Genomic DNA, 25,000 nt, shown 5'->3' with positions numbered 1-25,000 from the left:
GCTTTCTTGCAAATCTGACACTGGTGTGGTCTTTTTCCTGCAAGGAAGGACAAGAGGACACAGGGGTTACAGCAGCACGAATGAGAGGCTTCTTCACCCCTTGTTCCCCTTCCACCCCTTAATACATTCAAGCAGCACAATGCTTGAACCACCCCACTTTCTTCTTCCTACCAAACCATCCCACTTTTTTCTTCCACTGCAGAAGCAAAACAAAAAAATACCACTAAAAGTACAACAACAACAACCCCACATTTATGCTATAACTTAGGGTTTGCATGGTGTTGATTGTAGTAATTTTACTCAAGCAGCTCAGGATAATAAAGAAAATGACTCAGAGAGCATCAATGGAAAACTGGCAGCTCTAGCGAGCAGCTGACACCCATGAAAATGTTCGAAAAATATCCCTATTTATAAATAATTCTGCTGACAGCATCACATACATGCCGTAGTTCTTTCCCCGCCTCGCTGAAGAGATTAGCCTGTAGAGAAAGCCTTTGTTTCTTAAAGTTTTCTTTGTTATGTGGCTGATGAATAGCAGGAAGCCAACATCTTATCTCTGTGCCTTCACCGGTGGTGCCACACAGCCGCAAGCCAACCGCTGGTCAGCCCTTCCCCACCTGCAGCACCCCAAGGTGAGCCAACATGGATTCCCTAGGGATGCTCCTGACAGGTCTGGTGAGAGCAGGAGAGAGCTGGGACTCGCTGAGTCCATGGGGGATTTGCTGCTGGCAGGAGGATCTGAGCTGGACCCACCCCAACCCACTCCAGGGGCACCCTCTGCCAACCCTTGCCTACAGGAGGAAGCCCTCAAGGATGGAAAGACGTTTTTCCCCCACCACGTGAGCAAATACAAATACATACATCTGCCACAGAAGCATAAGGGGTTTCTAAATAAAATGTTGTCAGCCACTCGCTGAGTGCTAAAGTGGTGTTAAGCTGCAGAAAACAGTATTTCCTTTGGCATTTCAGACAGTTTTGAACCAATGTTTGAAACTCAAAACCAGTGCCAAGCCTAAACACATCTGGCTGATCCCAGGCCACAAATAGCACAGGAATGCCTTCAACACCTTCCAGAACTGCCATACTGAAAGCTTAATTCCAAAATAGAGCTGACAAAAAATACTTGTCAGCATGATGCCACACGACAAAACTCAGCAAAGCATGATGCAACCGTGAGATATCCAGACATAACATATGGTGCAAAGATTGGAATTAGTGAGACCGATCACCAAACTCAGATTGCAGAAGGCAAAAAATAAAATTAAACAGTAGTACCTTCAGCCGATTTTATTTTTTTTTTTAATTTTGGAAATGTCAAATTATATTCTAAGTGTCATTCAGCTGGGTGGTGCAACCATGCAGGTAGATACGGTGCCAATTGGTCATTATTTTATATTTCATGCGATTTTTCATGGTTATTAAAATCCTGGTATTCGGTGCCTGAAATGTGGATGCCTCCTTTGCATGTCCTATTGCTAGAGCAGATCATTAGGAACTTATTAGTGAACTGGCCTGATTCCTTGAGCGTATTTATCATACTTAGCTCATGCAGCATGTGACCAGAACAGGAATAAACTTCACACCAGAGCCCTTCCATCCTGTCAGTTGTGGAAGTGTGGTGTTTCTTTAATTTTAAAGAAGCAGAAGCAGGGAGAGGATGAGTATGGTGGACTGCCAGCCAAGAGCAAAGGGCTAGGAAACACCAGCGTGGCAGGAAATCCAGCAGGAAAAAATATAAACACTTTCAGATCACTGAAGGATCTCAGCTTCCAGGAAAACTCAAGCTGCTCCTTTATGAACCTGATCTGATTTTTTTCCTTGGGACATGAGAGCACGGAAAGTCAGGCAGAGAAAAAACTCCACTTTCATAGCAAAGTTTCTAGGAATGAATACCAAGGACTATGCTAATTTCTTTTTCTATCCAGTCACAGCTACCTTCAAGTCCCACTGTGAAAGTTCACATTTAATAAGGTGTGATTAACGAATCCTCAAGGAAGCCAAAATTGTGCTATGAAATGAAGGGGAGATCTGGCAGCAAGGAAAATACAGGAGAAACCACAGCTAAAGTAACCCAAGTGACAGGGAAACTAGTAGATGCCTGGAAATTAGGGCTCAGACTGCATTTCTTTGTAAGAGATTTTCCTAGGTCTGCATGCATACAAGGTTTCTTTTTTTCCTTTATTTCTCTTTATAGTAAAATTGGAAATTCAAACGATATATTGAAATATAGCAGCATTACTTGCGTGAACTGTTTCTTAAATCTGCATTTCTGCCAATTTAACCTGTTGGTTTAAAGACAAAGAAAATTCTGGGCTTTGAGCTATAAATGTATTTTGGCTTTGAACCTCCATCCTTGACCTAGGGGTGCACCAAATCCAGAGCTGGAGTCAGCTACCTGCGATTCAGGGCACCAGTTTAGCCACGAAGGGGAAATCCCAGAGTCTTAGCTCAGGAGATTTAACCACGATCAAGTCACTTACTCAAATTAGCTTAAAATCCCAAAGCACTCTCAGCCTAAGCGCTCTCAAACCCCAGCACTGCCAGTGGAAAACCCTCACGGGTGAGGTGGGAGCTTTCCCAGCACTACCAACACCCAGTGGAATGAACCTCTGCCCTGACCCAGTTGTCCTGCTGAATACCCTCAGAGCAACACATTGATATCCCCTCGCTGATACCTCAATAATTGTTCATTTTGTTTCTTTTTTGCTCCTTGCAGACTTTCTGCTTTTCCTCAGCACCTTTTTAGTGTCCTCCTCATGGAACTGTCCATGTTATCTCAGTCCCTCCCTCTGACTTACTTTTCCCTAACATCAATAAACCCAACCCTTGTCTTGTTCCACTTCTCCACCATCACTTCTCCATTACTTTGAATTCCCTGATTTTTTTTTACGGCATACTACATCTGATGCCCACTACACTCTTCTCTGCCCCATCCTGGGAAACATTTGAGGTCAGATTGTACGAAGCCCTAAGCAACCTGATCTAGTTGAAGGTTTCCCTGGTCATTGCAGGGACTAGATGACTTTTAACGATCCCTTCCAACAGAAACCATTCTATCTATGCTTCTCGCTCCACAGCTGTGCTCCATCCAGCTCCCACCACTTTTCCTTTCCTCAAACAGAAGTCAACCACCTCCACTGCTCTCATCCAGACTTGCCTCCACCCACCCTTCCAAAGCCTGGGTGATGTGCTTGTCCCTCAGTCTTTGCCTGCTTTGCTCATCCCTTGCACGTGGCATTTGTGCCACACACAGATGTAGCCTGGCAGGGAATCATCCATATTTTATAAATTAATTTAGAAATTATTAGATTAAAATACTTCATATTTTCATATTAATCTATGTTAGCACTAAAAAGGCAATGCTGAGCTATTTAGTGTACCACGTCCATATCAAGGCCTCAGTTTTGATCTGAGGGAACCTGACAGCTTGTGCAAAGTTCTTTGTTCAGACACCACATAACATACCTTAGCAGTGCTCAGTGTGCAGCTGTTACAACACTAATTGAAATATGTTTTTAAATGTATCAGGTTTCCGAACATTTGCGGAATTATTTTCTTCCCCTCATGTGCAAAACCCAGTGTTCCAGCCGTTTTAAAATGAGTGTTTAATCCCTACAATGTGTTAGTGGGTCATAAAATAAAACTGGACAAAGGTATTTTACACTGCGGATGGGGATAAATCTGCAATTGTAGGTGGATGAGGAGGACCTACAACTTTAGGAAACCGTAGGATCCCTGGCTGGTTTGGGTTGGAAGGGACCTTAAAGCTCATCTCATTTCATCCCCTGCTATGGGCATGGACACCTTCCTCTAGACCAGGTTGCTCCAAGCCTCATCTATCCTTGCCAGAGCCTCACAACCCTCACAGGGAAGACTTTCTTCCTAATACCTCGTAATATCTCCCTAATATCTAAAATCCTAATATCTAAATCCACTCTTCATTTTGAAGCCATCACCTTGTCCTAGAGCACTGTCAAGCAGTGTCACAACATTCACAACATCACTGGAGTAGAGATAAGTCAAAAGGAAGCAGACTTGACATCCCACCCCACAGGTTGTATCCAATCCCATCCGAGATCCCCTGTGTCATCCGTGGGGGATGGAGCTAGGAGAGATGGACTCAAGGAAGCTCAAAGAAGGGCTCATGAAACACTTGTGTTTCATCAGATGGGTAAGTGAAGTAGATGCCACATTTTGCAATGAAATTAAATGATAAATCTCTATCAAATATCTAGAGGAAATGTTTGGGCCTTTTTTGCTTCATTGCAAAACACAGGTTCCCATGGGGGCCCACGCTCAATGTACAGAGGGGAAGTTAGAACTAATCTGTTTGCAAAGTCTCTAAAATCACATTTCTGTTAAAACATGACAACAACAACAAAAATCTCTGATAGTAAGTATCTCTCAATCTTCCTGGGCTAAAAGTCTTTGACTGGAAAGCTGTGCATTTCCCATTTGCAGTGGTATAAAAGTCACAAGACATCAGATCACAAGCTGTCACTGGTCCCAGACTAAATATCACCCATCCTTTGCCTAAGGCAAGTGGGTCTCTTTTCCATGGGAGGGGGCCAAACAGAAATCCCACTCTTCGGAGGAAAGAAGGAAACATTTTTGTGACAGTTTGTTGTGTTTTTTTTGGTTTCTTGTTTTTTTTTTTTAAGGCAGTTCTTTTGAAGCTGCTCGGGGGTTTGGATGTTAGATGTAGTCCCAATGGAGATGGATTAGTGGCCAGAGCATAGCAAAGCGGTTAAAGGTGCAAGATAAATGCAATTTATATATAATTGCCCAAGCTGCACCTGTTCCATTTTCAATAGGAGACCTTGTCTGCAGACATAAACATAGAATATATCCTTCTTTCCCCCTTTATTTGAGTATAAAATGGGGAATTCTAAACTTGTATCAGAGTAAAGCAAGAAAAAATAACCTTTAAATAGCATGTAAATTTTTTATGAATCAAGCTCTAAATAAAGAAAACTCCCAAGCTGGGAATTCAAAATACTAGCCAGAGAGAGCTGATTTGCTACCAGGCTCAAGAACAATATTTAGTTTACAGAATCAATCTGGAAATAAAACTAGTGCTTGCATCAGCATGAAAGCTACAAAAATAAAAAAGAGGTCTTAATAAAATATACAGTGGAAAAGGAAAGGATGAAAGCCCTAGCACAGCTATGAGGCCCTCGACAGCCCACACAAGTAATAAAATAGAATATGATGTAATATAGAACAACAATGAAAGGATTTTAAATTTCTAGGTAGGATTCTGAAAATCTGTTTCCAGCTTTTGTTGCAGAGCAGGCACGCTGAGAGTTCCCCTGTGAAGCTACAACAAAGCTGGTGTGTGGCAGACATGGGCGTTGACGAGGGCAGAACAAACATCAACCTTCACCTTACTCCTCCATCTCTGGACCAGGAGCCAGGATATTTCTGTATTTCTAGATGCTCCATTCTGTTTGCTCACCTGCTCACTCACCCACTCCTGGCTTGCCTCCTTATCAGCAGCACTAAGAATTTTTTGCTCAACAAAGCACCAATGCTTTGCCATGAAGGCAACCACCTTCTTCACCTTTCATAAGGAAAGTGTCTTGAACCTTGTGCTAAGCAGCTTGGAAAAATCTGAGATTAGACACATCCCATATTGGCTCAACTAATTTCAGCCTGTCCAAATTAGGATGAGTCTGTAAGATTCCACAGGAAAATCATGTGAGCACTGAATGCCTGTGCTACCTGCCATGCTCTGCGCCCTAATTACAACACTGCATCCCCTGACTTCAAGGAAACAGGACCTTGTGAAGCTCAAACTCGAAGAGGGACACATAACTTCTCTCAAAATTCAATGGCATCCCAAAATTAAATTGTCAGAATTTGGTTCTGCAACAAACAGTGGCCTCTACACTAAATTTCAGATGAGCCACAACCAATGCAATTCACTCATTGCAGCAACACAATAAATTTTCCTTCTCCCCTTGAAGCTGAAAATTATTACAGAATACCACCAATACTGCACAAATTAAAAAGTAGGGATTGTGAAATTTGTGGCCCTTCTTCTACTGTGTTCCAGCTGTGGCAGGCATGGTGTACAGAGGTAATCACAGAGCTCTTTGTCCTGCGTCCGGCCGCATGGTTCCACCGAAAGTTCTAGGGTTGACAAAAAGAACTGGCCAAATCCTTTTCTTCTTGCCCTGGCACCAAAACTCAGCTCCACTGCAACACCTAAACATTACTGTTTTCTCCTTTACAACATTTGATTAACAATAAACAATGATTCAGACAGCTTATCTAGTTTTACCTGTCAATGTTTTGCTTCAAATTATTTCTCTGTGATAATATTTAGGGGCCTCTGTCTGACTCTTTAAACGCTTGTTCTATCACTGGCTGCAATACATGGACCTTGAGAAGGGGTGACAAATAAAAATCTGATTGTACCAAAGTTCTAATAAAACACATATATTCTTTTTACACAGAAAAACAAATATTGTTATAAACAACAGCCATTATTTTGTGCTTCTCCAGGAAAGACAGAAAGCATACCAATTCGTCCTAAAACATGTTTTTAATGGAGCTACAACAGGTCATGATCAGCTGTTCAGAAAACAGCAACAGCCTCAGGAAAAAAAAAGGGTTTTTTTTCTCTTTTTTAGGTTTCAAAAAGTTGGTTGAAAAATCTGGGCCTGCTCTTACAATGACGCCAAAGGCAGAAGAGGGTGTTACTTTCAATTTGGTTCCTTCCACTGAACATGGACTGCAGTTTCACACCTATGTTATTAATGCAATTACAAGCTCTGCCTGAAACTATCAAATTAATTTGAAATTCACTTAAGATGCACATGAGCCATTAGCCAGAGTGCCAGAGCAGTGGCACAGCCTCCTGAAGGCTGTGCACGAGGTATTGGGGCTGGCCCAGCCAAGCCCTTCAGAGCTCCCACCCACTCAAACACTGGCGTGAGGCACTGAGGCTCCTTAAAAGCAAACACATCCCTGATAATAGTACTTCCCTCTTTATCCAGTGTTCTCCATCGCAGGATATCATGAATTAATATTTACAACACCCCAGAGAAGCGGGATGGTATCATTTCCCCATGTTTCAAAGACGGGCGAAGGTGAGAGAAAGCTGAAGCAATTTGCTGCAATTCACAAAGGAAGTCTGTGGTGAGGCAGAGGAGAGTGCAACGCTCTCACTGCCTGTGCCTCTGCCACAAGACCATTCTTCCTGTCCCTAAATGCCAGGCTCCAGCCTGATGATGTGCTGTAGTTCTACTGTATTAAATCTGACACCCTATACATGTTCTGGATCATAAGGCTGAGTCCCATAAAATTGATGGACGTGAAGTTGAGAAGCCAAAAGGGACAGAGGAAAGAAGCAGGAGAAGAGTCCTCACGTTGCAGCTGTGTGGCATTTTTCTAGGCAGTAGGTTCCCATGCTACTTCAAGACCATAACATATTTTTGCTATTACAAATGCAGTTTATTTTGCAAATCAAGGTGATTGCACACATTTCAGCTTGTCAAATTTTCAGCCTTTCAACCATATGTCTGTCGACCTTATGGACTACCAACTTTATGGGATTCAACCATATGTCCAGATCCTGATATATATGAAGGCCAGTTCTAACATAAGAGCTTTACAGTAGTAGTGTAGTAAACCATAATGTTTGCAGATGGCTGTAATAAAATCATTCAGGAGAGGAAAGGTGCAGGGACGTAAAGCCTTCAAAGCTTCTTCTACTGAATAAACAATTTGATCTGAATAATGTAGTGGGAAGCACATTCTGCCAATGAACTGGCTGATCTAGTCCAAAATGTTGATTTTAATTTTCTTTCCTAATCCCACGTGTATTTTAACTTCCTTTTGTATTTTCCGTTGTGGGATTAGCTTAAAATTTGGAAGAAAAGTTTAAGAAGGAAAAATAACAAAGTAAAGGATTTTGTTTTAAAGGCACCGTTCACTTCTGAATTGTAAATTTTTCATTTGTGAAAAGCCAAAGGGTTATGTGAGGCCTGGAAGATGTATTAATAGAGAGGTATAAGGTTTTTACCCTCACATGGTGAGATTGAAGGATGATGTGACTTGCTTCATTTCCTGAAGCAGGACTCAGCTTTCAAAGTAAAGGCAAGTTTCCTCCTGAGTAAACTTTTCCTAACTCTAGGAAGTTGGAGTTTGGTTTATGTCCTGCTGCACAATAATTCAGATGATAATTCACATTCCCTTTGTCCAACATAACTTGATATCTCTATTATTTGGGAAGCTCCGGTCCCATTTTCCCCTAACTGAAACATGCTGAGCCAATGTGTGGCCCTCAGAGAGCTCTGTCCTGGCTGACAGTGGGGAAGGGAGCACTGTTTGTAAGGGGAACCACAGCCAGCATAGGTGTGATAGAAGGTCTTTTTCAAACCAAAGTATTTTTTAAGCTGACAATGTGTGGTGAGCTTTGGCAAGCTTCCTTGAACTAGACAAAAATCACTTCCTACTCAGGAAAGAAGGGAACCTTCCCTGGGCATTAACTGGGAAGTGAAAAAGTGAACTGCAACCTGCTTGTGCTGCTGGTGTGCAAAATCACTGCAAGAGGAAACCCCCTGAGCTGTTGACTTTCAGATAACTTGGGCAGAGCCAGCTCTCATGCTGCTAACGTCAGTGGCCCTTTTCCTATTGGATTAAATGGAGCAGGGTCAGATAGTGTCTAAGAAACAAGAAATACACTGTCACTCTTTCTTCCCATGGCAGATTTTGTGTTAACCAGGTTGCAATTTTTTCAGAGTGCTAGGGCCTCTCTCATTTCAAGAGGTCTTGGCCTGGGAGATGATGATTGCCACAGCACCTACCAACATTTACCTCGTCACACCAAACTGTCCTTCACCAAGCAATAACCATCAAGAAAAAATAATAAAATAAGTCAGAACAGAGCAAAATATTTTTTTTAAAGCCTCAGCACCCGCACAAATGTACTCATGAAAGACTGTGAAGAACAAAACACAACCCTCAATCCTGCCCTCGGCATGCGCGGCTGCCCTACCTGTGTGCTCGTATTTGTGTCGCAGCAGGGAACTGCTCTTCTGGAATGTCTTGTCACATAAGTCACATGCATACATGCCACTTTCTGTCTTCTTGATCTTCTTTCGGGACAGACAGGAATCGGAGTCCGTCATGTCGTCGAGGCCGGACATGTAGTCTGGGGTTCCATCAAGCAATTCTCCCTGTGAGGGAACCACTTGTCAGCGAAAGCTGCTCCCACCACCAATCCTGCCCACCAACCACCCCAGGGAAGTTACAGTCATGTAAGGTGGTCCCTCTTAGCTTAGGAATATGAATAATGAGACTACAGCTGATGGAAAGTATGGAAATAATGAGGAGCCTTCTACCACTATGCCTCAAACCAACTTTCTGTCTTTGAGCATTCTGCAGTAATGTGGTTTGCACAAACCAACAGTATTTACTGCATCAGCACAAAATATTTCCAAGAAAGTGTGAAGGGGAGGCTCTTCATGGCCAGTAAAAGGTACTGTATTATTTTACAGAGGTAAATGTAAGCAACAGCTAAGGGATCATTCCTTTCAAAATTCCAAAAGTTGGGTGTATTCTGTATCTGTAGAAAGGTTTTAATTGAATTTTATATTTAGGTACAAATGTTATTATTATGCAATCCATTTAAATGTATGTCTCCCGACTAAAGGCCTTAAGCTATATTTTTATATTTAATTTTGTAATTTGAAATAGGGAATATTAATAACACTTTTTATCAATGTTCTATCTATGTTAAAACAGCCTTCAGCATTAAGCAATAATGAATGTGGATCAGTAAATTATTAAATTTCTTGATATTTATTTTGTCTCGATCCAAAGAGAGTGCAAACTTGCATGATAACATACATTTCCATTTGCTATCACACAGTTCAGTTTTCTTAGACTAGGTTTGCACTAATTAATATTAGAGAAGATTAAATAGGCTTAAATACATTTACAAAGAGGGCAGATGTACTGTAAATTGGAATAGTGGAACAGCTGTTATGGAGGTGCAGTGCTATTTATGCTCCTATTGTGCAAAGAGGGATTACAGTCTGTAATGTAAAACCATACCTGATTTTCACATTTGAAACTATAAAACATTTACTAGTCAGTAAAATTACTAATGGACGGTAATAGGACATGGGGGAACAGGCGCAAATGTAAGAAAAAATTATTAATCTATAATCAGTTAATCTCATTTAACTAAACTCTGTACATTGTATCTGAATTCACCCAGCAAAAGGCTATAAAAGTACAAGACTTCTGTGGAGCTGCTCTTCACTGCAGGCATGCAAGGGACAAAATCCTTTGCTACACCTGTGTTGACTCTGGGACAACCTGAGGGAAGAATTACAGGTTGTACCTGGGCACAAAGAAGTGCTGACCCAGATTACGTGTCCAGGGAAAGACTTTGTCTGCAATTAAGGGCCTTGGCTGCTACCTCTCCAAATAATTTCATTCCATCTCTGGGGTTTTTTCAAAGCTGTTCCAGAGGACTGGCAGGATTAGAGGACTAAGAGTCTGGGAAGACCAGTCGGTGGCCCAAAAGAAGGGGCTATGGGTCAATGTTTCCCATCCCCCAGACATTTGTGAGAAGAGAGGACAACTTTCCTATGAATGGTGGGTGAACAATCCCCCAAAAATATAGAGAAGGAAGCTCTGAAGGCTTTCAATGGATTACAGTGTCTATGAGGCTGTATGGACATCTCCTTAGAGGGATACAACAACTTTGTGTCCAAGTGTGGAGGTGACTCCAAAGGGGTCTCCTACTGCTCCTTTTCTCTGTGATGAAATGTAGTTATGCCCTGAAGAGATAAAATTCCCTACGAAGTTTCCATCTTTTTTCCCTCTAGGATATGATTTTTTATGGACATCATTATTATGATTATTATTATTATATTGCTATACAAATATAATGAGAAACGGCTGAACTCTTAATAGAACAAAGGTCATTATGCCTGTTCAAAGTAATTGGTACTGATTCTGAATCCAAGTAGAGGTACTCTTAAGTTAAATGCAGTTTATTTTCCTACTCCACCACATCTTTCCAAGTTCAAACTTAAATAAACTCTGCTAATTTTGTTGGAAATATTGATTATAGCTTTGGGCTTTTTCTTCTCTTAGAGGACACATCACAAAATACTAAATTCTAGCCTTTCAAAGCAGAAAACAGTTGAAACCATTTACCTGAAATCCTTGTTTCCGCTGGTACTTTCTCCTTTGCTGCATATCGGCAAAAGTAGCTGCTCCAGTTGGGTAGGTATAGGCCATATGTGGTAGGAAGCTCATCTGATCTAGTCCTGGGTATGGTCGCAGCCCAGGAATACTGGTCTGGACTGGTGGCATAAAAGTGGCCGGGGGAAATGCGCTCTGTGGCGGAAGTGTTGTGTATAAAGGTTTGGCACTAAATGGGTTCATACCAAATACTGGGTTAGTGCTTTTATCCAGATTATTTGAATTAGAAAACTCCTTCTTGATAAAAGTCAAGTTCAGCGGCTCATCTGAGTTTTCAGATGATGAAGAAACACTGTTGTGTTCTAAATTTACACTATTAGATTTTGTTTTGTTCTTTGTGGCTATAATACTTTTGGGTTCCTTCATTTGTTTTGGTAAAGACAAGTCCAATGGCTCAGCCTGAAGCTCCTCAGAAGAGAAACTGTTTGGAGTGTAAGAACTACTGTGGGAGTTTTTAGAAGATGTGGAAGAAAGATTTAAAGGAGAAGGAGTATTGCTCCTAGAGTGGTCCAATTTATCAACTGGCTTAATATTGGTAAAATGAGGAGGTTTTGTTAGCCTGAGAGGAGTATCACAATTAGTAACACTGTTATGGAGTTCAGCTATAGATGGTGAAGTTATAGAGTCCACAGGCTTTATTGGAGATCTGGCTGACAAAGAGTCTTTAGTGGGAGTGTTGTTGGTGGCAGCCAGCGCCACCTTGGCACTGGCCCTTTCCAGTGATGGTGACCTGGAACTTGAATACTGGTAGACTTTTCTTTGTTCAAACCATTCCTTCACAAATTCCTGAGGAAGGCCAACAGCAATGGAAATTTTCAGTAGTTCATCAGAGTTGGGCTCCATATTCATAGCATAATATGCTTTAAGTACAGACATGTGGTCCTTGTATGGGTTGATGGGGCTAGTCATTCCTTTCTCAGAAAGTACTGATGACAGCAAGAGGGTTTGCTTATCAAACACTCCAGGTTTGTTGGGAACCATGTTCTCATGAGGCTGAAGGACTGCCTTGATTTCTTCGTTCATTTTACACAGGTAACGCTCATGCTGATGCAACGGAATGGGACCAGGAAAGCTTTCTTTACAGAACTGGCATGAAAATGGAGTGGATACGTTGTGGTTCTCTATCATCTTATCTTCAGTTACCAGGTCTATTAGGGTTCGCAGTTTCTCTTTTTTAATGTTATTGAGCTGCCTCCTCGAGTCTGTGGTCAAGCTCTGGAGGCAAGCTTTGGCTTCATTGACTTTCTCTAATGTATAGTCAATAATACTTTTAGTGGCACCATTATGACTTACTACTGGAAGACCCACGGGGGGAATATTGGGGGAGGTAACTCCTTGTTCCTCGGCTTGAGAGCATGAATCCTTCATATGGTAAACCTTCAACTTGGAGATCTCTTCAGCCTTGCAGTCCATTTTCTGCCTGGAAACCGTGTTGTCCACAATCTGTAGGACTTTCTGCACCTCGCTTAAATTGCTGCCTACTGCAGGAAACCCGAGCAATGGTGCTTCCATCCCTACACCTAAGTGCTGCATTGGACTTTGAGCAGACGCGTGAACTCCTAAGGGGCTGGTTGCTCCAAGTCCACCATTCATAAAAGGACTAGTTGCACTAAACCCATGTGAGGCCATAAGAACCTTGTACTCATTGAAATCTAGTGGTTCGGTTTTAATTTTCAGTAGGCCTGTTTGCTCAGACATACTAAGTGGTTTGCCATTCTCCAGCTTGTTTCTCAGCTGTGTGATGGCTGAATTAGTAGGAGAGGAAGATACAGAATTAGGAGAAGAACCCGTCTTGATATTGTTTCTCATTCTGCCATTTACAGAGATTAAACCAATACACTTCTTGCTGCTGATGTGCGAACTGTAGGAGCCAGAATGGGAGAAACGTTTCTTGCAGTTTGGACACTCATATGGTTTTTCACCTAAAATGATAATTAAAACCAAATGTTAATTATCATTCTTGCTGCTATAATTGCAAGAGATTGCATTTGGTACCTAACTGATCGCCTGTGTATCCAGTGATTAATAGTAATGGAAATATCAATTCTTTGAATTTGGCCACACACCATCACTGCTTTCCCTCCTCTTTCTACAGGTTTTGAGGTCAGTTTGGACCCAGGGTCTCCAGGTGGCAACAGCCATCAAAGTGTGAGACTGGCTCCAGACTGACCAGGGCAAGTCACAGGTAAGCACCCTGTGGGGAAGAGAGTCAAATCAAATCAAGACTGTTCAAATTAGATTTGTTTGTTTGTTGTTTTTTTTTTTTTTTTTTTTAATTTCCTCTCCCAAAATGGAATTTTCACCAGATATGAGCACCAGTATGAGAAACTGAGTCCTGATGTTAGAACCTCCACATCAGTTTGTGCCTGGGCTGAGCCTGGTGACATTTTGTGTGCTGAATTCTGCATCAAGTAGGAGAGCCAAAATGCCCAAGTCATTCAATCTGAGAAGCTTGGCAGTTTCTTGTTATCTGAGAATATGAGTTGTATTTCACTCTGGAGGACTTTTTATTTTGGAAAATATAATGGACTCTTCAGGTTCCCGCTGCACAGCGATGAATGAACACTTCTGAACTCAAACTGCCAAACAATCTATATTACTTGCAGGAAGATTTACTATTTCCAAATCTTTTACCAAGACCGTGGTATTAACAGCATGATAAATGAGGATGACTCAGATATCACTTATGAAATACCTTGGTAGCTCCAAGAAGCCAGAAGCAGAACTGTGTAAATTTTAAGCAGTCTTTAAAACTCAGCTAATTAAACGAAATGCAAATGAGCACACCAGCACCTCCGCTACTCACCACTGTGAATTCGCAGGTGTTCCTTCAGATGGTGTTTATATTTGAAGGCCTTGCCACACTCAGTGCATTTGAACTTACGATTGCCTGCTCCTTGGGTCAGCATTTGGTGCTGGGAGGAAAAGAAGAAAACAAAAGAGATACCAACATGAATTTTATGCAAGAGAAACCATGAATTTCAAGCTTAAAAAACAAAAATCAAATTAATGTGGCTCTGAATTCGTCAAGCGGACCAAAAGGTCTGCATGTACATTTATTTGTCTCATCAGCATTGCAATAAAAATCAAAATGTTGGCAGTAAACCGAAACAAATGAGAAAGTACTTTCACATGAGCATTCGATATTTGCTTTAGAATTATTTCCTAAGTCTCTCATCAGAAATGTGTTGCTTTAAGGTATCTTACGATGAGAGAAACAGTTTTATAAGAAGATTTGTGGCTCTTAATATTCCTAGCAGATTCTGAACATGTGGGACTCAGCTTGTTTAAAAATTCTGTTTACTGCATGTGGAGGAAAGAGAGAAACACTGTTGTTAGTGGCATTTCATGTAAGATTTAATTCATTATCAAGCAGGAGAGACTGCATCTTCAGCATAAGCTGCTGCTGGAAATGTTTTTTAAAATGACAGAGCAGCAGGAAAGACTTGAGCTACCTTTCGTGCCATGTTTTTCCCTGGTGCTCTTCTAAGGGGCAAGGGAAAGTTGAAAGTTAAAAGGGGTGTAAAGATATAATCAAAGGAAGCTGACCTTTTTGTAACAAGCAAGGAAAGCCCCATGACTTTGAATTTGGAGAGAAAAAAAAATGAATTAAAAAATAATTATTATCTTGATAATCATGTAGCTACTCTGGATGCTCAAGGTAGGAGGTCAGCCTTTTGCAGGCAAGCACGACACAAAAGCCTTTTGCAGGAGCAGGGAGGGGGAAAAAGGAGGGGGGGGGAAAGGAAGAAAAAAAAAAAAAAAAAAAAAAAAGGCAGCGCCGAAACGGTATGACAACTGCGAGGGTGTGCTGCCTCTTCCCACATTCCTGGCGAGACAGATGGTGTTACATGGGACACAGGGAGGTTTGTTCAAACAGCAGCAACCTTCAAAGATCAAGCAGAGCCCAGCCCGCCGCGCGCCATTGAGGGACCCGCGCTCATATGTTGCTGAGTTGCATAAACAAACAGCAACAGCTGTTTTGTCTCCCCCCATCGCCCTCCGAGGACTACTATAAACTTTAGTTGTGCCACTGTTAATATGATACAATCATTTTAATTTACTAATTGTAAATGCCATGAGCAAATGAGGGGACTTTTCAACACCAAAGCTACCATTCATAATGCGCCAGTACCAGTGCGCTCTCGCATGTGAAATTTCAGGCAGTTACGTTGGATAAATATCCAGGCGGGTTTTGTTCCCTCCCCTGGTGTTTTTAATGATACGAGGCAAAAGGAGGAACCTTACAGTGGATCAGGTTAGGAAAAATATACATGGGAAAATGTGTTTGTCTACTGGAAAAGCCATGGGAAGGAAAGAAAGGAGAAAGCGCTCTGGAGTCATTTATATTGATTTAAGATCAAGAAAAAGATACGGTTCTCTTAAAAATGCTAATTGCAAAAATCGCGTGATTAGGAAGATGTGTGCCCAACTGAATTTACCTTCTGCTGAGAAAAACCTACCAAGAGAAATCCAGCAGATTGTGATTTTCAGGTTCTTAAGAAAAATAAATACAGCATAAAGCCTTTATAATTTGACACAATGCACACATCTATTTATTCAACTTTTAACCACGCCATTTGAGTTTCCATTACAGCCCTCTTTAAGATGGGTTTTTAGAAGTAGTTCTCCAGCTCGGAGCAGTTTTTCTGCTGGTGTGTAAAGACTTTTGTGGCGCAGGTCTATCACCAGCCCATCTAGGAGCACTAGGGAAGCTCAGTCACCTGTTTGAGACACCAGCATTTCCTTAAATGTGGCACTGATATAATATTACATGTACCCCATCGAGGAAAAAATGGCTTTGATTTATTGCAGATATGCTGCCGGGCTATACAAATGAGAGCAATGCCCAATTCCAGTGGCACAATCACAAATGATAGCCTATATGTACTGTCGGAAGAGTTCTTCTCAGAATGTGTAATTATGTCTAACAAACGATTATACAAAATACGCATAATTTCATGTGATTGAAAAGGTTACTCAAAAAGTAATGAAAAAATATTAGCGGATCTTTTAGTATGTCTTGGAGCTCCTATTTGCAACACTGCAAAGTAAAACTAGGTGAAAAATGGAATTAAAATTGCTGAGATGTTTAATAATGTATAATTAAAATGCTACAGTTTCATTCACTTTTTGAGGAACATAAAAACGAAACTAAAGTCAAGTTAAAGTGCAAATAAAATTTCTAAATTAGAAATTAACACACTCATTCGATCGTGAACATAAGACTATTAAATCATATTAGAAGAGACCATCAAAAAATCATTTAGACCTCAATTAAAGCTATTACCATTAAAAGATCTGCATCTTCAAAATGCCATGAAAAATTAATAATGATTGCCAATCAAAGCAATATCGTTCCTCTAAGGGGTTATTACAGAAAGAAATCACTTAAAACCAGCCCCCCACCTGATCTGTCCCTGGCTTGTGTGTCACCATATGCCGCTCGAGCTGGGTGCGGTAGGCAAACGTGTAGTTACAGAGAGGGCACGAGAAGTTCTCCTCGTTCTTCTCGTGGCGGTACTTGATGTGCTCCTTGAGGGACGTCAGGCGCTTGTAGCCCCGGTCGCAGTAGGGGCAGGTCAGCAGTTGGGCGAAGGCATCTGGAGTTCCAGGTGGCAGGTCTGCACCCCGGGATGGGGGGGGGGAGGAAAGAGAGGCAGGCCAAAAGGTCAGCAAATCAATGGCAGCTCATGGGCTGATTGCCCGGGATGGTATGAGAGGAATCGCCGCAATCTGCTGCCCGGGAGGGAGGGACGGCGCTTCCAACCGGCGGCGGGAGGCACTGGCACCCACGCACGCCCACGGCAGACTCGCAGGGCCCGCGCTGGACACCGCCGAGAAATTAATTATGGGCATCACTCCTCCCGCAGACCTGGCTGGCTTGAAAACTAAGAAATACTTTTCCTGATCAATTGGCAATTTGCATTCCAGCCCCAGCTCATTATGTTACTTATGCCATTGACCGAATCCTTCCTACTGACTGTTCTCCAATTATTTATCAAGGCATTGGAGAGCAAAAGGCTGGCTGCTCTGTCTTTTGTTGCATTAAAACTCTATTAAAACTTCCCAAACTCCCAAGTAGAGCAGCAGCCTTTCTCCTGTCTAAATTCAGCTCTTCAGTTCACCCACCAAATAATACAAATGTGCTGACTAAAAAATCACAATACACTGAAATTACAGCCCCAATCTTTGCTCATGAAATTCCATGCCACTGCAGCTGTTCTTCAATTTTTAAGGTAAACACCCAGGCATGTAGTGCATTTATAATTGCAACAGCTGCACGAGGTCAGGATACTGGCTAAAAATGAATTACAGCCTCACCATTTTCTTCTTGCCCATTGGCCTCTGGAGTGCCAAGGCGAGACAGTTCCTCAGGGGCTTCAGGGTAAATAATGGCTGTGTCGCTGCGCTGCAGGTACTCTGCTATGCTGACTGCATGCCCATCTCCTTCCTCCAGTTTCCTTTTGGCAAAATATTCCTCAAAGTCCGACGTGCAATTTGCGTTCTTCACTAAAATGAGAGAGGGGGAAAAGAAAGGGTGGTTGAGTGCGTCGTCCCAGAGAGCCTGGGCCAGCCAGCAGTGTTAGAGGTTGAGCAGATGTACTGGAGCTACAAGGCTGGGGCTGCAGCTGGATCCTTGCTCTCACCGGCCTTGCTCCAGCTCCCAATAAAATTAATGTGGGCTTTCCACCAGTGTGGATGGAAGCAAGGGCAGGCAGTTAAATTAACAAGAACACCGGGCTCTACAGGGCAGCAGGAGAAGTTTATGAGGCTTGGGTAATGCAGGTAATCTTTCATTGCTGGAACCTGAACAACCTTCACGGGGCTCCTGGGGGTCCCACAGCTTTTGGCATGAGCACAGCTTGACCTACAGGACTGAGCTCAGCTGCCCCGGATCCCACAGACCCTGAGACAGTCCCCGTGTGGGAGATGGCAACTGTAGGTAGTAAAAGACCAAACTTTTCTGAGACAGGTCTTGCCTCAGGCTGCTCTTTGTCAGGCACAAGAAGAAAGTTGCTCACATCTTCCCGCTTTTTTTTTCCTCCCTGAAAAATTAACTTATAATGAGAGAATAGATTGTTTTAAAAACTTATTGCTTCATGATTTCTGCAATAGAGCCACATGATTTAGACCATAACAGGGTCACCAAGCCCAAAACCACTTTGACAGTCCATACAAGAATTTTCCTTCTTTCCTTTAAATGTAACCTCAATTTTTTATTATCCATGCAGTGTCCATGAAACATTATACATGCTCAGCCACAAAGCATCCTGTTACTAAAAATGTGCTTTTCTCCTCCAAGTATGAACACCGCTTACAGGAAAGACCTTAAAACTCTGGGATGTTATAGACAAATAATATTATAATTATACTAGGAAAGAAAAAAAAAAGAGATTACAATTTTCTTCTTCTAAATTGTCTTGAAAGACACAGTTGGTGGCAGGGAACTAAAGATACTTGTTTTTAACTGACCATAAATGAAAAGAATAACTTACGATTGATTAAATTTTTTATGTATTTCTGCTGAGGTGAAATTAGAAAATGAGGAAACACCATGGACTATTCTGGAGTTCATGTAAAAGTAAAATACTAAACAGCACAATTCTGCTGTTAGTGATGCCAGGGATCAACATGGAGTAAACCGATGGAAATCAAGGGGGTTATGGTTTTAACCACTGGAAATGAGAGACTAACCAGCTCTTTGGTGTTTAGAAATGGGTGAAGGCTTAGCACCAGTTTGCTATGAAAATGCAAGGCAGTGATGCTGGCAGTGAAAATGAGACATGACCTCTGACTGGGGCACAACTGGGAGCCTGCAGCGCCCGATTTGAAGCTCTGATCTCGGCGTCATCGATAAAAGTAGATATCCGTCTCTGTAAACCTCATCCCTTTAGCCGATAAAATCAAATCCTCTGGCTGAGACAAATATGCCCTATTTTTCATACCAGCTGAGCAGCTTCTCAACTGTTCTGCAGTATTTTAGTGTCAGTGACCAAATGGCACAGGGCACGGGACCCTTGTTTTGGAAGGAAACTTCTGTTGCTATCACAGTGGTTTTGTAGGGCATGGCTGCCCCACCACAGAGTTCCTCTTGGTCCTACTGCAGCTCCAGTTGCCATTTGTTAATAGCATGAGAAACAATTCTCCCCTTTCAACAGCAAAATAAAGCAGCTTCTAGAGAAGGGGAGTGTGAGTGTGGAGAAGAAGACAGAGTACTTTACCTCCATGTTGTTCTAGGAGAGAAATATAACAAAATGGTGGTTACTGAGCATACCTTATGCACAAGAGCATCACAGTAGGTGTAGGCCTTCTTGTTTTTATCAGAAAAAAAAAGCCGAGGCTTTACTTTTTATGCTATAAATATAACTTGTCATTCCCCTGTTATGCCTAGATCTTCCAGGTGTTACAAGATCGTCTACCCTCTGGCTTAGAACCACTCAAGCTCCACTCCTTCTCTTGTCTTAGCAATATATCCAAGGAAAACAAGTTTAATTTTGCCAAATCTAGGCCATGAGCCAGTAAGTGAAGCAAGGAGAGGGAGTTTTTCTCCAGAGAGGAGAAATGGAATGGCTCCATGGGATGGTCCCATATGTCCCTTTTCTCCCCCAGGTAAACTAGGAGTTTGCAACTGCATTTATAGGATTAGGATTCAAGCCACCAAGCAAGGCCTGAGTTAATATTAGGAGCTTCCATCCCCAGCTCAAACCCAAATGAGGTTCTTCCTTCGTGCCCCCCAAGTCTATCTGGAGGCTCATCCAACAGGCTGTGGAGGACTGCTGCGGTATTACCAGCCTTGGCTTCCTAATTCTCAGGATTATTTAGCTTCTATGTCTGTACATGCAATCCAGGAGCTAAAGCAAATGTTTACGTCTACATTATAAACCCCTAAAAACAAGGGGATTTAGTGGAAAAGCTGATAGACCCTTCACTGAAACAATACAACCAGTGCTGCAATGCTGCAGATTAACACAAACAGTCAAGGGTGCCCATGTGGGGCTGGTTTCTCACCAGCAGCATTACTGACAATTCAGACAAGGCTGGAAGCTCACCCAGAGGCACTAAAAAGACCCATCTGACAACCATTAGGCTTCTGGGTGGAAGACTTGCTTTCCCCCTCCATGCCCTGATTTATTTTCCATGTGCAAAGCCACGTTCCCAGACTCCTTGTGGGCTGACACTGCACACACACTGTACATCCCCTCCTGCGAGGCAAGAATTTCAGCAAGATCTGTGGTGGTTGACCTCACCAAATAAGTCTTTTTTAATTAATTATTGGAGCCTGGAAAGCAGAAATATTTTCAGCTCCAAAAGCTGATGTGGCTGTGTCACATAAAAATAAAACACATTAAGGAAAGCTATCTTTGGAGGCATTTAGGACCTTTCAAGATAAAGTGGGAGAGAGGTCCAAGGAGCTTGGGAGACCAGTTATTTTGTGTGGGAACTCGTCCTGCGAGATGGTGATAGCTGCCCTTAATCGCAAACAAAGCTAATAAAACCACAGCCTTCATTAGCCAGGAAGTGAGAGGCCCCCATTGGTACACACAGATTACAGCCTGAAAACGGCCTGTCCTCCAACCTGCCAAGTTTTGGTTCTGTTTTCCTCCCCCTGAAAGTTTTTCTTTCCCTTCTTTAAATTATGTTAAGAGATCTTTACTTGAATTTTGTCAGATGTTACTAACCAAAACCAGGAAAATTTTTCTGTTTTTTTTACCGGGATTTTGTTAATCTATTCTCTGCAAGCATCCCAGTTGCAATAATCATAAAGGTAGAATAAAATAAACCAGAAGAATTTCTTCATTCACCTTTTAAAAGCCTCTTCTAATAAACGTCAGTTTTTCAAGTCCCTATTGCAGAATTGTTCAGAAATATTTACAAATTCATTAAGCAGGACCAAAATCCTAAATTTTCACCCTAATGGTCACTTCTACTTTTTCACTATGAAGCCTCTATGACTCCTTATAAAAATGCAGCTGAATAATGTACGGATAACAAGATTTCTCTTTAAGTACCACAAGGAAGTGGCCACTCTGACAATAGCAGAATAATTTAATAATGGAGACCTTTTCTTTTAGTTTTCTTTCTCTACTAATTATATTTTGCAGAGAATTTGATGCTAAAAGCGCACCACAGATATTGCATGCATGTACAGAAACTTTCTGGTTGGATGTATGTTTTCATTGGGTTGAGTTTCAGCCTCACCTCGGCTACTTTATGGAACATCAGTATTAGATCTCCTATAACCTGCTGGGAAAAACTAAGGCCAAACACACAAGACAGGCCCAAAGCCTATAGTGAGGCTCAAGAGGAAAACTTTGAACACTTCCCAGACTATTCAGGAAGTATCTCTTACAGCTCAGGGACTGATTTCTTCCCTTTACTTGTCAGATAATGGTTGAGGCACCTCACTGGGCATGAAGGGGAGCTTTTACTCCTAATAAAGGAAACTACAGGTACTCATAGTCACCTGGCATCTCCCTCTCAAGGTGAAAAGATTGGCATAAGCATTTAATTTATAAGAGTATTTATTATGCCTAAGTAATCTGACATTGCTCTTAAGAGTCTACAGAGATTGCAGCAACTAAAGAAACATGTTCTACTCGACCTGACAAGGCATCAGCCACTGAAAGAGGCTCTGAACACCTCAAAAAGTGACAAAAGACTTGAATTAAACACTGCGAGAGCTACTTGTGATGGTTATTTGAGCAAGCCTCCCATCATAGCCAGAATAAGGAGGAGCCTAGGACTTGCACAGAACATTTGGGGAAGGAATTGATAGGAGCAACACACAGGGAAGCTCTTGCATTTTGAATGCAGACCACCTAAATGCAAAGCACTCCTTGAGCCGTGAGCTTGCAGTGCATCAAGCTGGGTAGGGGTAACCCTTATTTCTTCCATGCAAAACTGGTTCCAATAGAGGCAGGACACCCCATGGATCCTGCTCAGGGCTGGCACAGGGCTGTGCCAGGGCTGCATGGCACCTCCAGAGAGATTTTGTGAGGCCAACGATGAGCTGGAAGACAAGGACATGAGATACTGGAAGGGAAGGGACTGAGAGGACATGAAGTCTTCCCCTTCAAGCAGACCACATTGCAAGCATGAAAGAGTCAAGGCCTGTTATGGCAAGGAAAATATGTGCAAAGGAAATCACACGGACTGATAGGGGACCTCAAAGGCTCTGGTAATGGTAATTCAGATAACCATCAAACCTTGTTTCTGAATCAGATGTCTTTTAAAGTCCTGTTTCTCCAAGTACTAAGCACAATTTGTCACTTTATTGCCATCTCTTGGAAATAAAATAAGCTTTTGATATACATATGTAGTCAGTTCTGCACAGCAACATCATTAAGTATATATGTAATGATGAACTGTGCCTCGGTGCCACCCTCCTTTCATGCATAATAAATCTAATGGATGAAGAAAGCAGTGATACGGTTTTATTTTCCTATTATTTTCCCCCTCAAGAATGATAAAGTAAATTTCTTGTGTTTCTTAATAAGAGCACTGGGGTTTTATGTGGGCGGTACCAACATTAGGAAAGTGTGAGTAATAAAATCCTTGTGAGACTTTGGTACCACCTTTTACAGTAATATTTGTGGAGAGTATTACCTATGAACTAAATTTCATAATGGAATGGATAGAAATGTACTTACATTAGAAAACTCTTCCTTTTAGCCGTGTAAATCTATCTGCAACATCTCAAATTGTGACAAAATGCAGAAGAAACACTGGGTGATGTATGGCATTCAGCTGTGCTGAGGATAGAATGGGGCCTTTGGAAAGAGCATGGTAAATCCCTGAATTCATTTGGATTTGAAAATAGCAACAGGAACCTTTTGCTGGTTTGCTCTGCTACAGAAAAAGAGAGATGGCTCAGAGGTGATGCCTTCTAAATATCTCTGTCACACTTCTTGTGCCACCAAATGTATTGATTTCTAAGAAGAGGGGAAAGAAAATGATGCTAAAAGTGGGGAAAAAACCCAACAAATGATTAGCCAGAAACATTATAATCTCATAAATATGCATTCAAAGTGTGTGTGTGTCAATGGATCTATGTAAGGGGTTGATGTGTGCCTTCCTGAAAAGATGTTTTCAGTCTCTGAAGCAGCTCACTCTGTGCACCACTCAAATCTGGGGCTGCCAAGGAGGGTGCACCCCCTCCTCATCATCAAGCTCTTCGCACAGTCTCTCTCATTAAAAGGCCACTGTATCTTGGCCCAGCTACTTTAAACTATCCAAGGTTCACCCTGCCTGGGAAAACATCTGCTCACACTGCTGAGGACTATCATCTCCCAAGGATGCAGCTACAAGGAGTTAGGACACAGGACGGGTAGCAAGGACTTTTCACTGCATGAATTGGTCACTGCAGTCTTGTGATCAAGTTGGGGGGAATTAAAAACCAGGAGAATTATGTCAGTATTTTTCCAATTTTTTAACTGAAAACAAGAAATAGATTGTTTTGTCACTCTCTTCATGCACAGCTAGCTCCACGCGATCCCAAAGAAAAGTGATGCTCACTCCATGCAAGGCCTTACCTGTACCATTGTTTCCGGTGGTCTGAATTGTGGCTTCAGGCCCCATAGTGTCATAATCTTCCTTCATTTCTTCTGTGAAACAAAGCATGAACATTTTTAGCACAGGCAGGGTGGTGAATGGCTCACAAAGCTGGGGAGCACACTGCGGTGCCGGGGAAGATCCCGCTCGGGGAAGGAGAGAAAAGGGCTCTTGTGGACCTCTACACAATGGCTTTGTTCTGGGAAGTGAATGAGTTCAGCAGTGCTGCAGGGACGAGAACTTATTTACTTTAAACACGACAGCGAGTGGTGAAAAACAGAACTATTTGTTCAGAGTAAATGAAGGGCTTTTCCCAATATCAAATCTAATAAGCAGTGAGAAACTGCTTTTTAGGTGAGAAAAAGGGATTTTTTTTTGTCCTTTTTTTTCCCTACTTATTTAAAAGAAATAATCAGTTAACAGACACTGTGAGATCTATACCTGGAAGAAAATGCAAATACAGAAGGAAAATGTAAAAACTTCTTGTATCTCCCTCTCTATCTATCTATCGCCACACAGATCTGAGCTGTCACCATCATTTTAACCTCGTTTGAGGCACAGCAAGCATTAATATTGAGTGGTGCAGAAATGTGACAAATCTTCAACTGTAGGAAGTTCTCTTCTGCCACTACTACTTGTTTGCATCTTCTGTGCACTGACAAAGTCTGCCTTTATGGCCATAAATTGGGTTAATTCACATGGAAATGAGCATGACACGTGTAAAATTATTTATTATGCATTTTTATGGATCGGTTTACTTTCCATGAACCTGGGGGTTCAGAGTGAATAAAAATAGCTTTTAGAACAGGCTCCATCACTGGGGAGAACAATTTTCCTGGATGTTTCAGCCTACCTGGCACTGCCTGTCAAACTTGGTTTCTTGCTGCTAATTTGTTAGTTCATGTGCAACAGGTATTCACACATGCAGCCTGGATAGGATTTAACCTTCCAAAGGGTTTTCAGAGGCAAAAAAAAAATTATACAGAGCATTTCTTTCTCGCCTTTTCAACTTCTAAATGCCAGCCTTTCTCTATCTGAAGACATGCACAAACACAAAACCTCTCCCTTTCCTTTTCTTTTTAAATGAGAAAATTTAGTATTTGAGATTTAAGTGAAAAAAAATTCCCTTAATCATTCACTGAGATGCACTTGCAAGAAATAAAATGGCACGAGGTACCCAGAAGTGGTTCAACAATGACCAAATAAATTTTAA

The 25,000-nt window shown here is 41.8% G+C and overlaps 1 protein-coding gene across 4 annotated transcripts in view; it reads right to left on the bottom strand.

Annotated features, from left to right (window-relative positions):
* ZEB2 (zinc finger E-box binding homeobox 2) overlaps nt 1–25,000 on the bottom strand; it is a 114,558-nt gene that overhangs the window by 1,981 nt on the left and 87,577 nt on the right. For all 4 annotated transcript variants that reach the window (XM_068195141.1, XM_068195142.1, XM_068195143.1 and 1 more), the window contains 7 exons: nt 23,769–23,840; nt 17,557–17,745; nt 16,642–16,856; nt 14,039–14,147; nt 11,185–13,154; nt 9,008–9,188; nt 1–37 (listed from right to left, as the gene is read on the bottom strand). The exon at nt 1–37 is cut by the window's left edge and continues 1,981 nt beyond it. In XM_068195141.1, the coding sequence (XP_068051242.1) occupies nt 1–37; nt 9,008–9,188; nt 11,185–13,154; nt 14,039–14,147; nt 16,642–16,856; nt 17,557–17,745; nt 23,769–23,840 (2,773 nt within the window). The remainder of the gene's footprint in view (nt 38–9,007; nt 9,189–11,184; nt 13,155–14,038; nt 14,148–16,641; nt 16,857–17,556; nt 17,746–23,768; nt 23,841–25,000) is intronic.

The sequence above is a fragment of the Anomalospiza imberbis genome, chromosome 7 (assembly GCF_031753505.1).
Source record: "Anomalospiza imberbis isolate Cuckoo-Finch-1a 21T00152 chromosome 7, ASM3175350v1, whole genome shotgun sequence".
Lineage (NCBI taxonomy): Eukaryota > Metazoa > Chordata > Aves > Passeriformes > Viduidae > Anomalospiza > Anomalospiza imberbis.
Note: the sequence above shows the minus strand (reverse complement) of the source record. Positions and strands in the feature narration are given on the sequence as shown.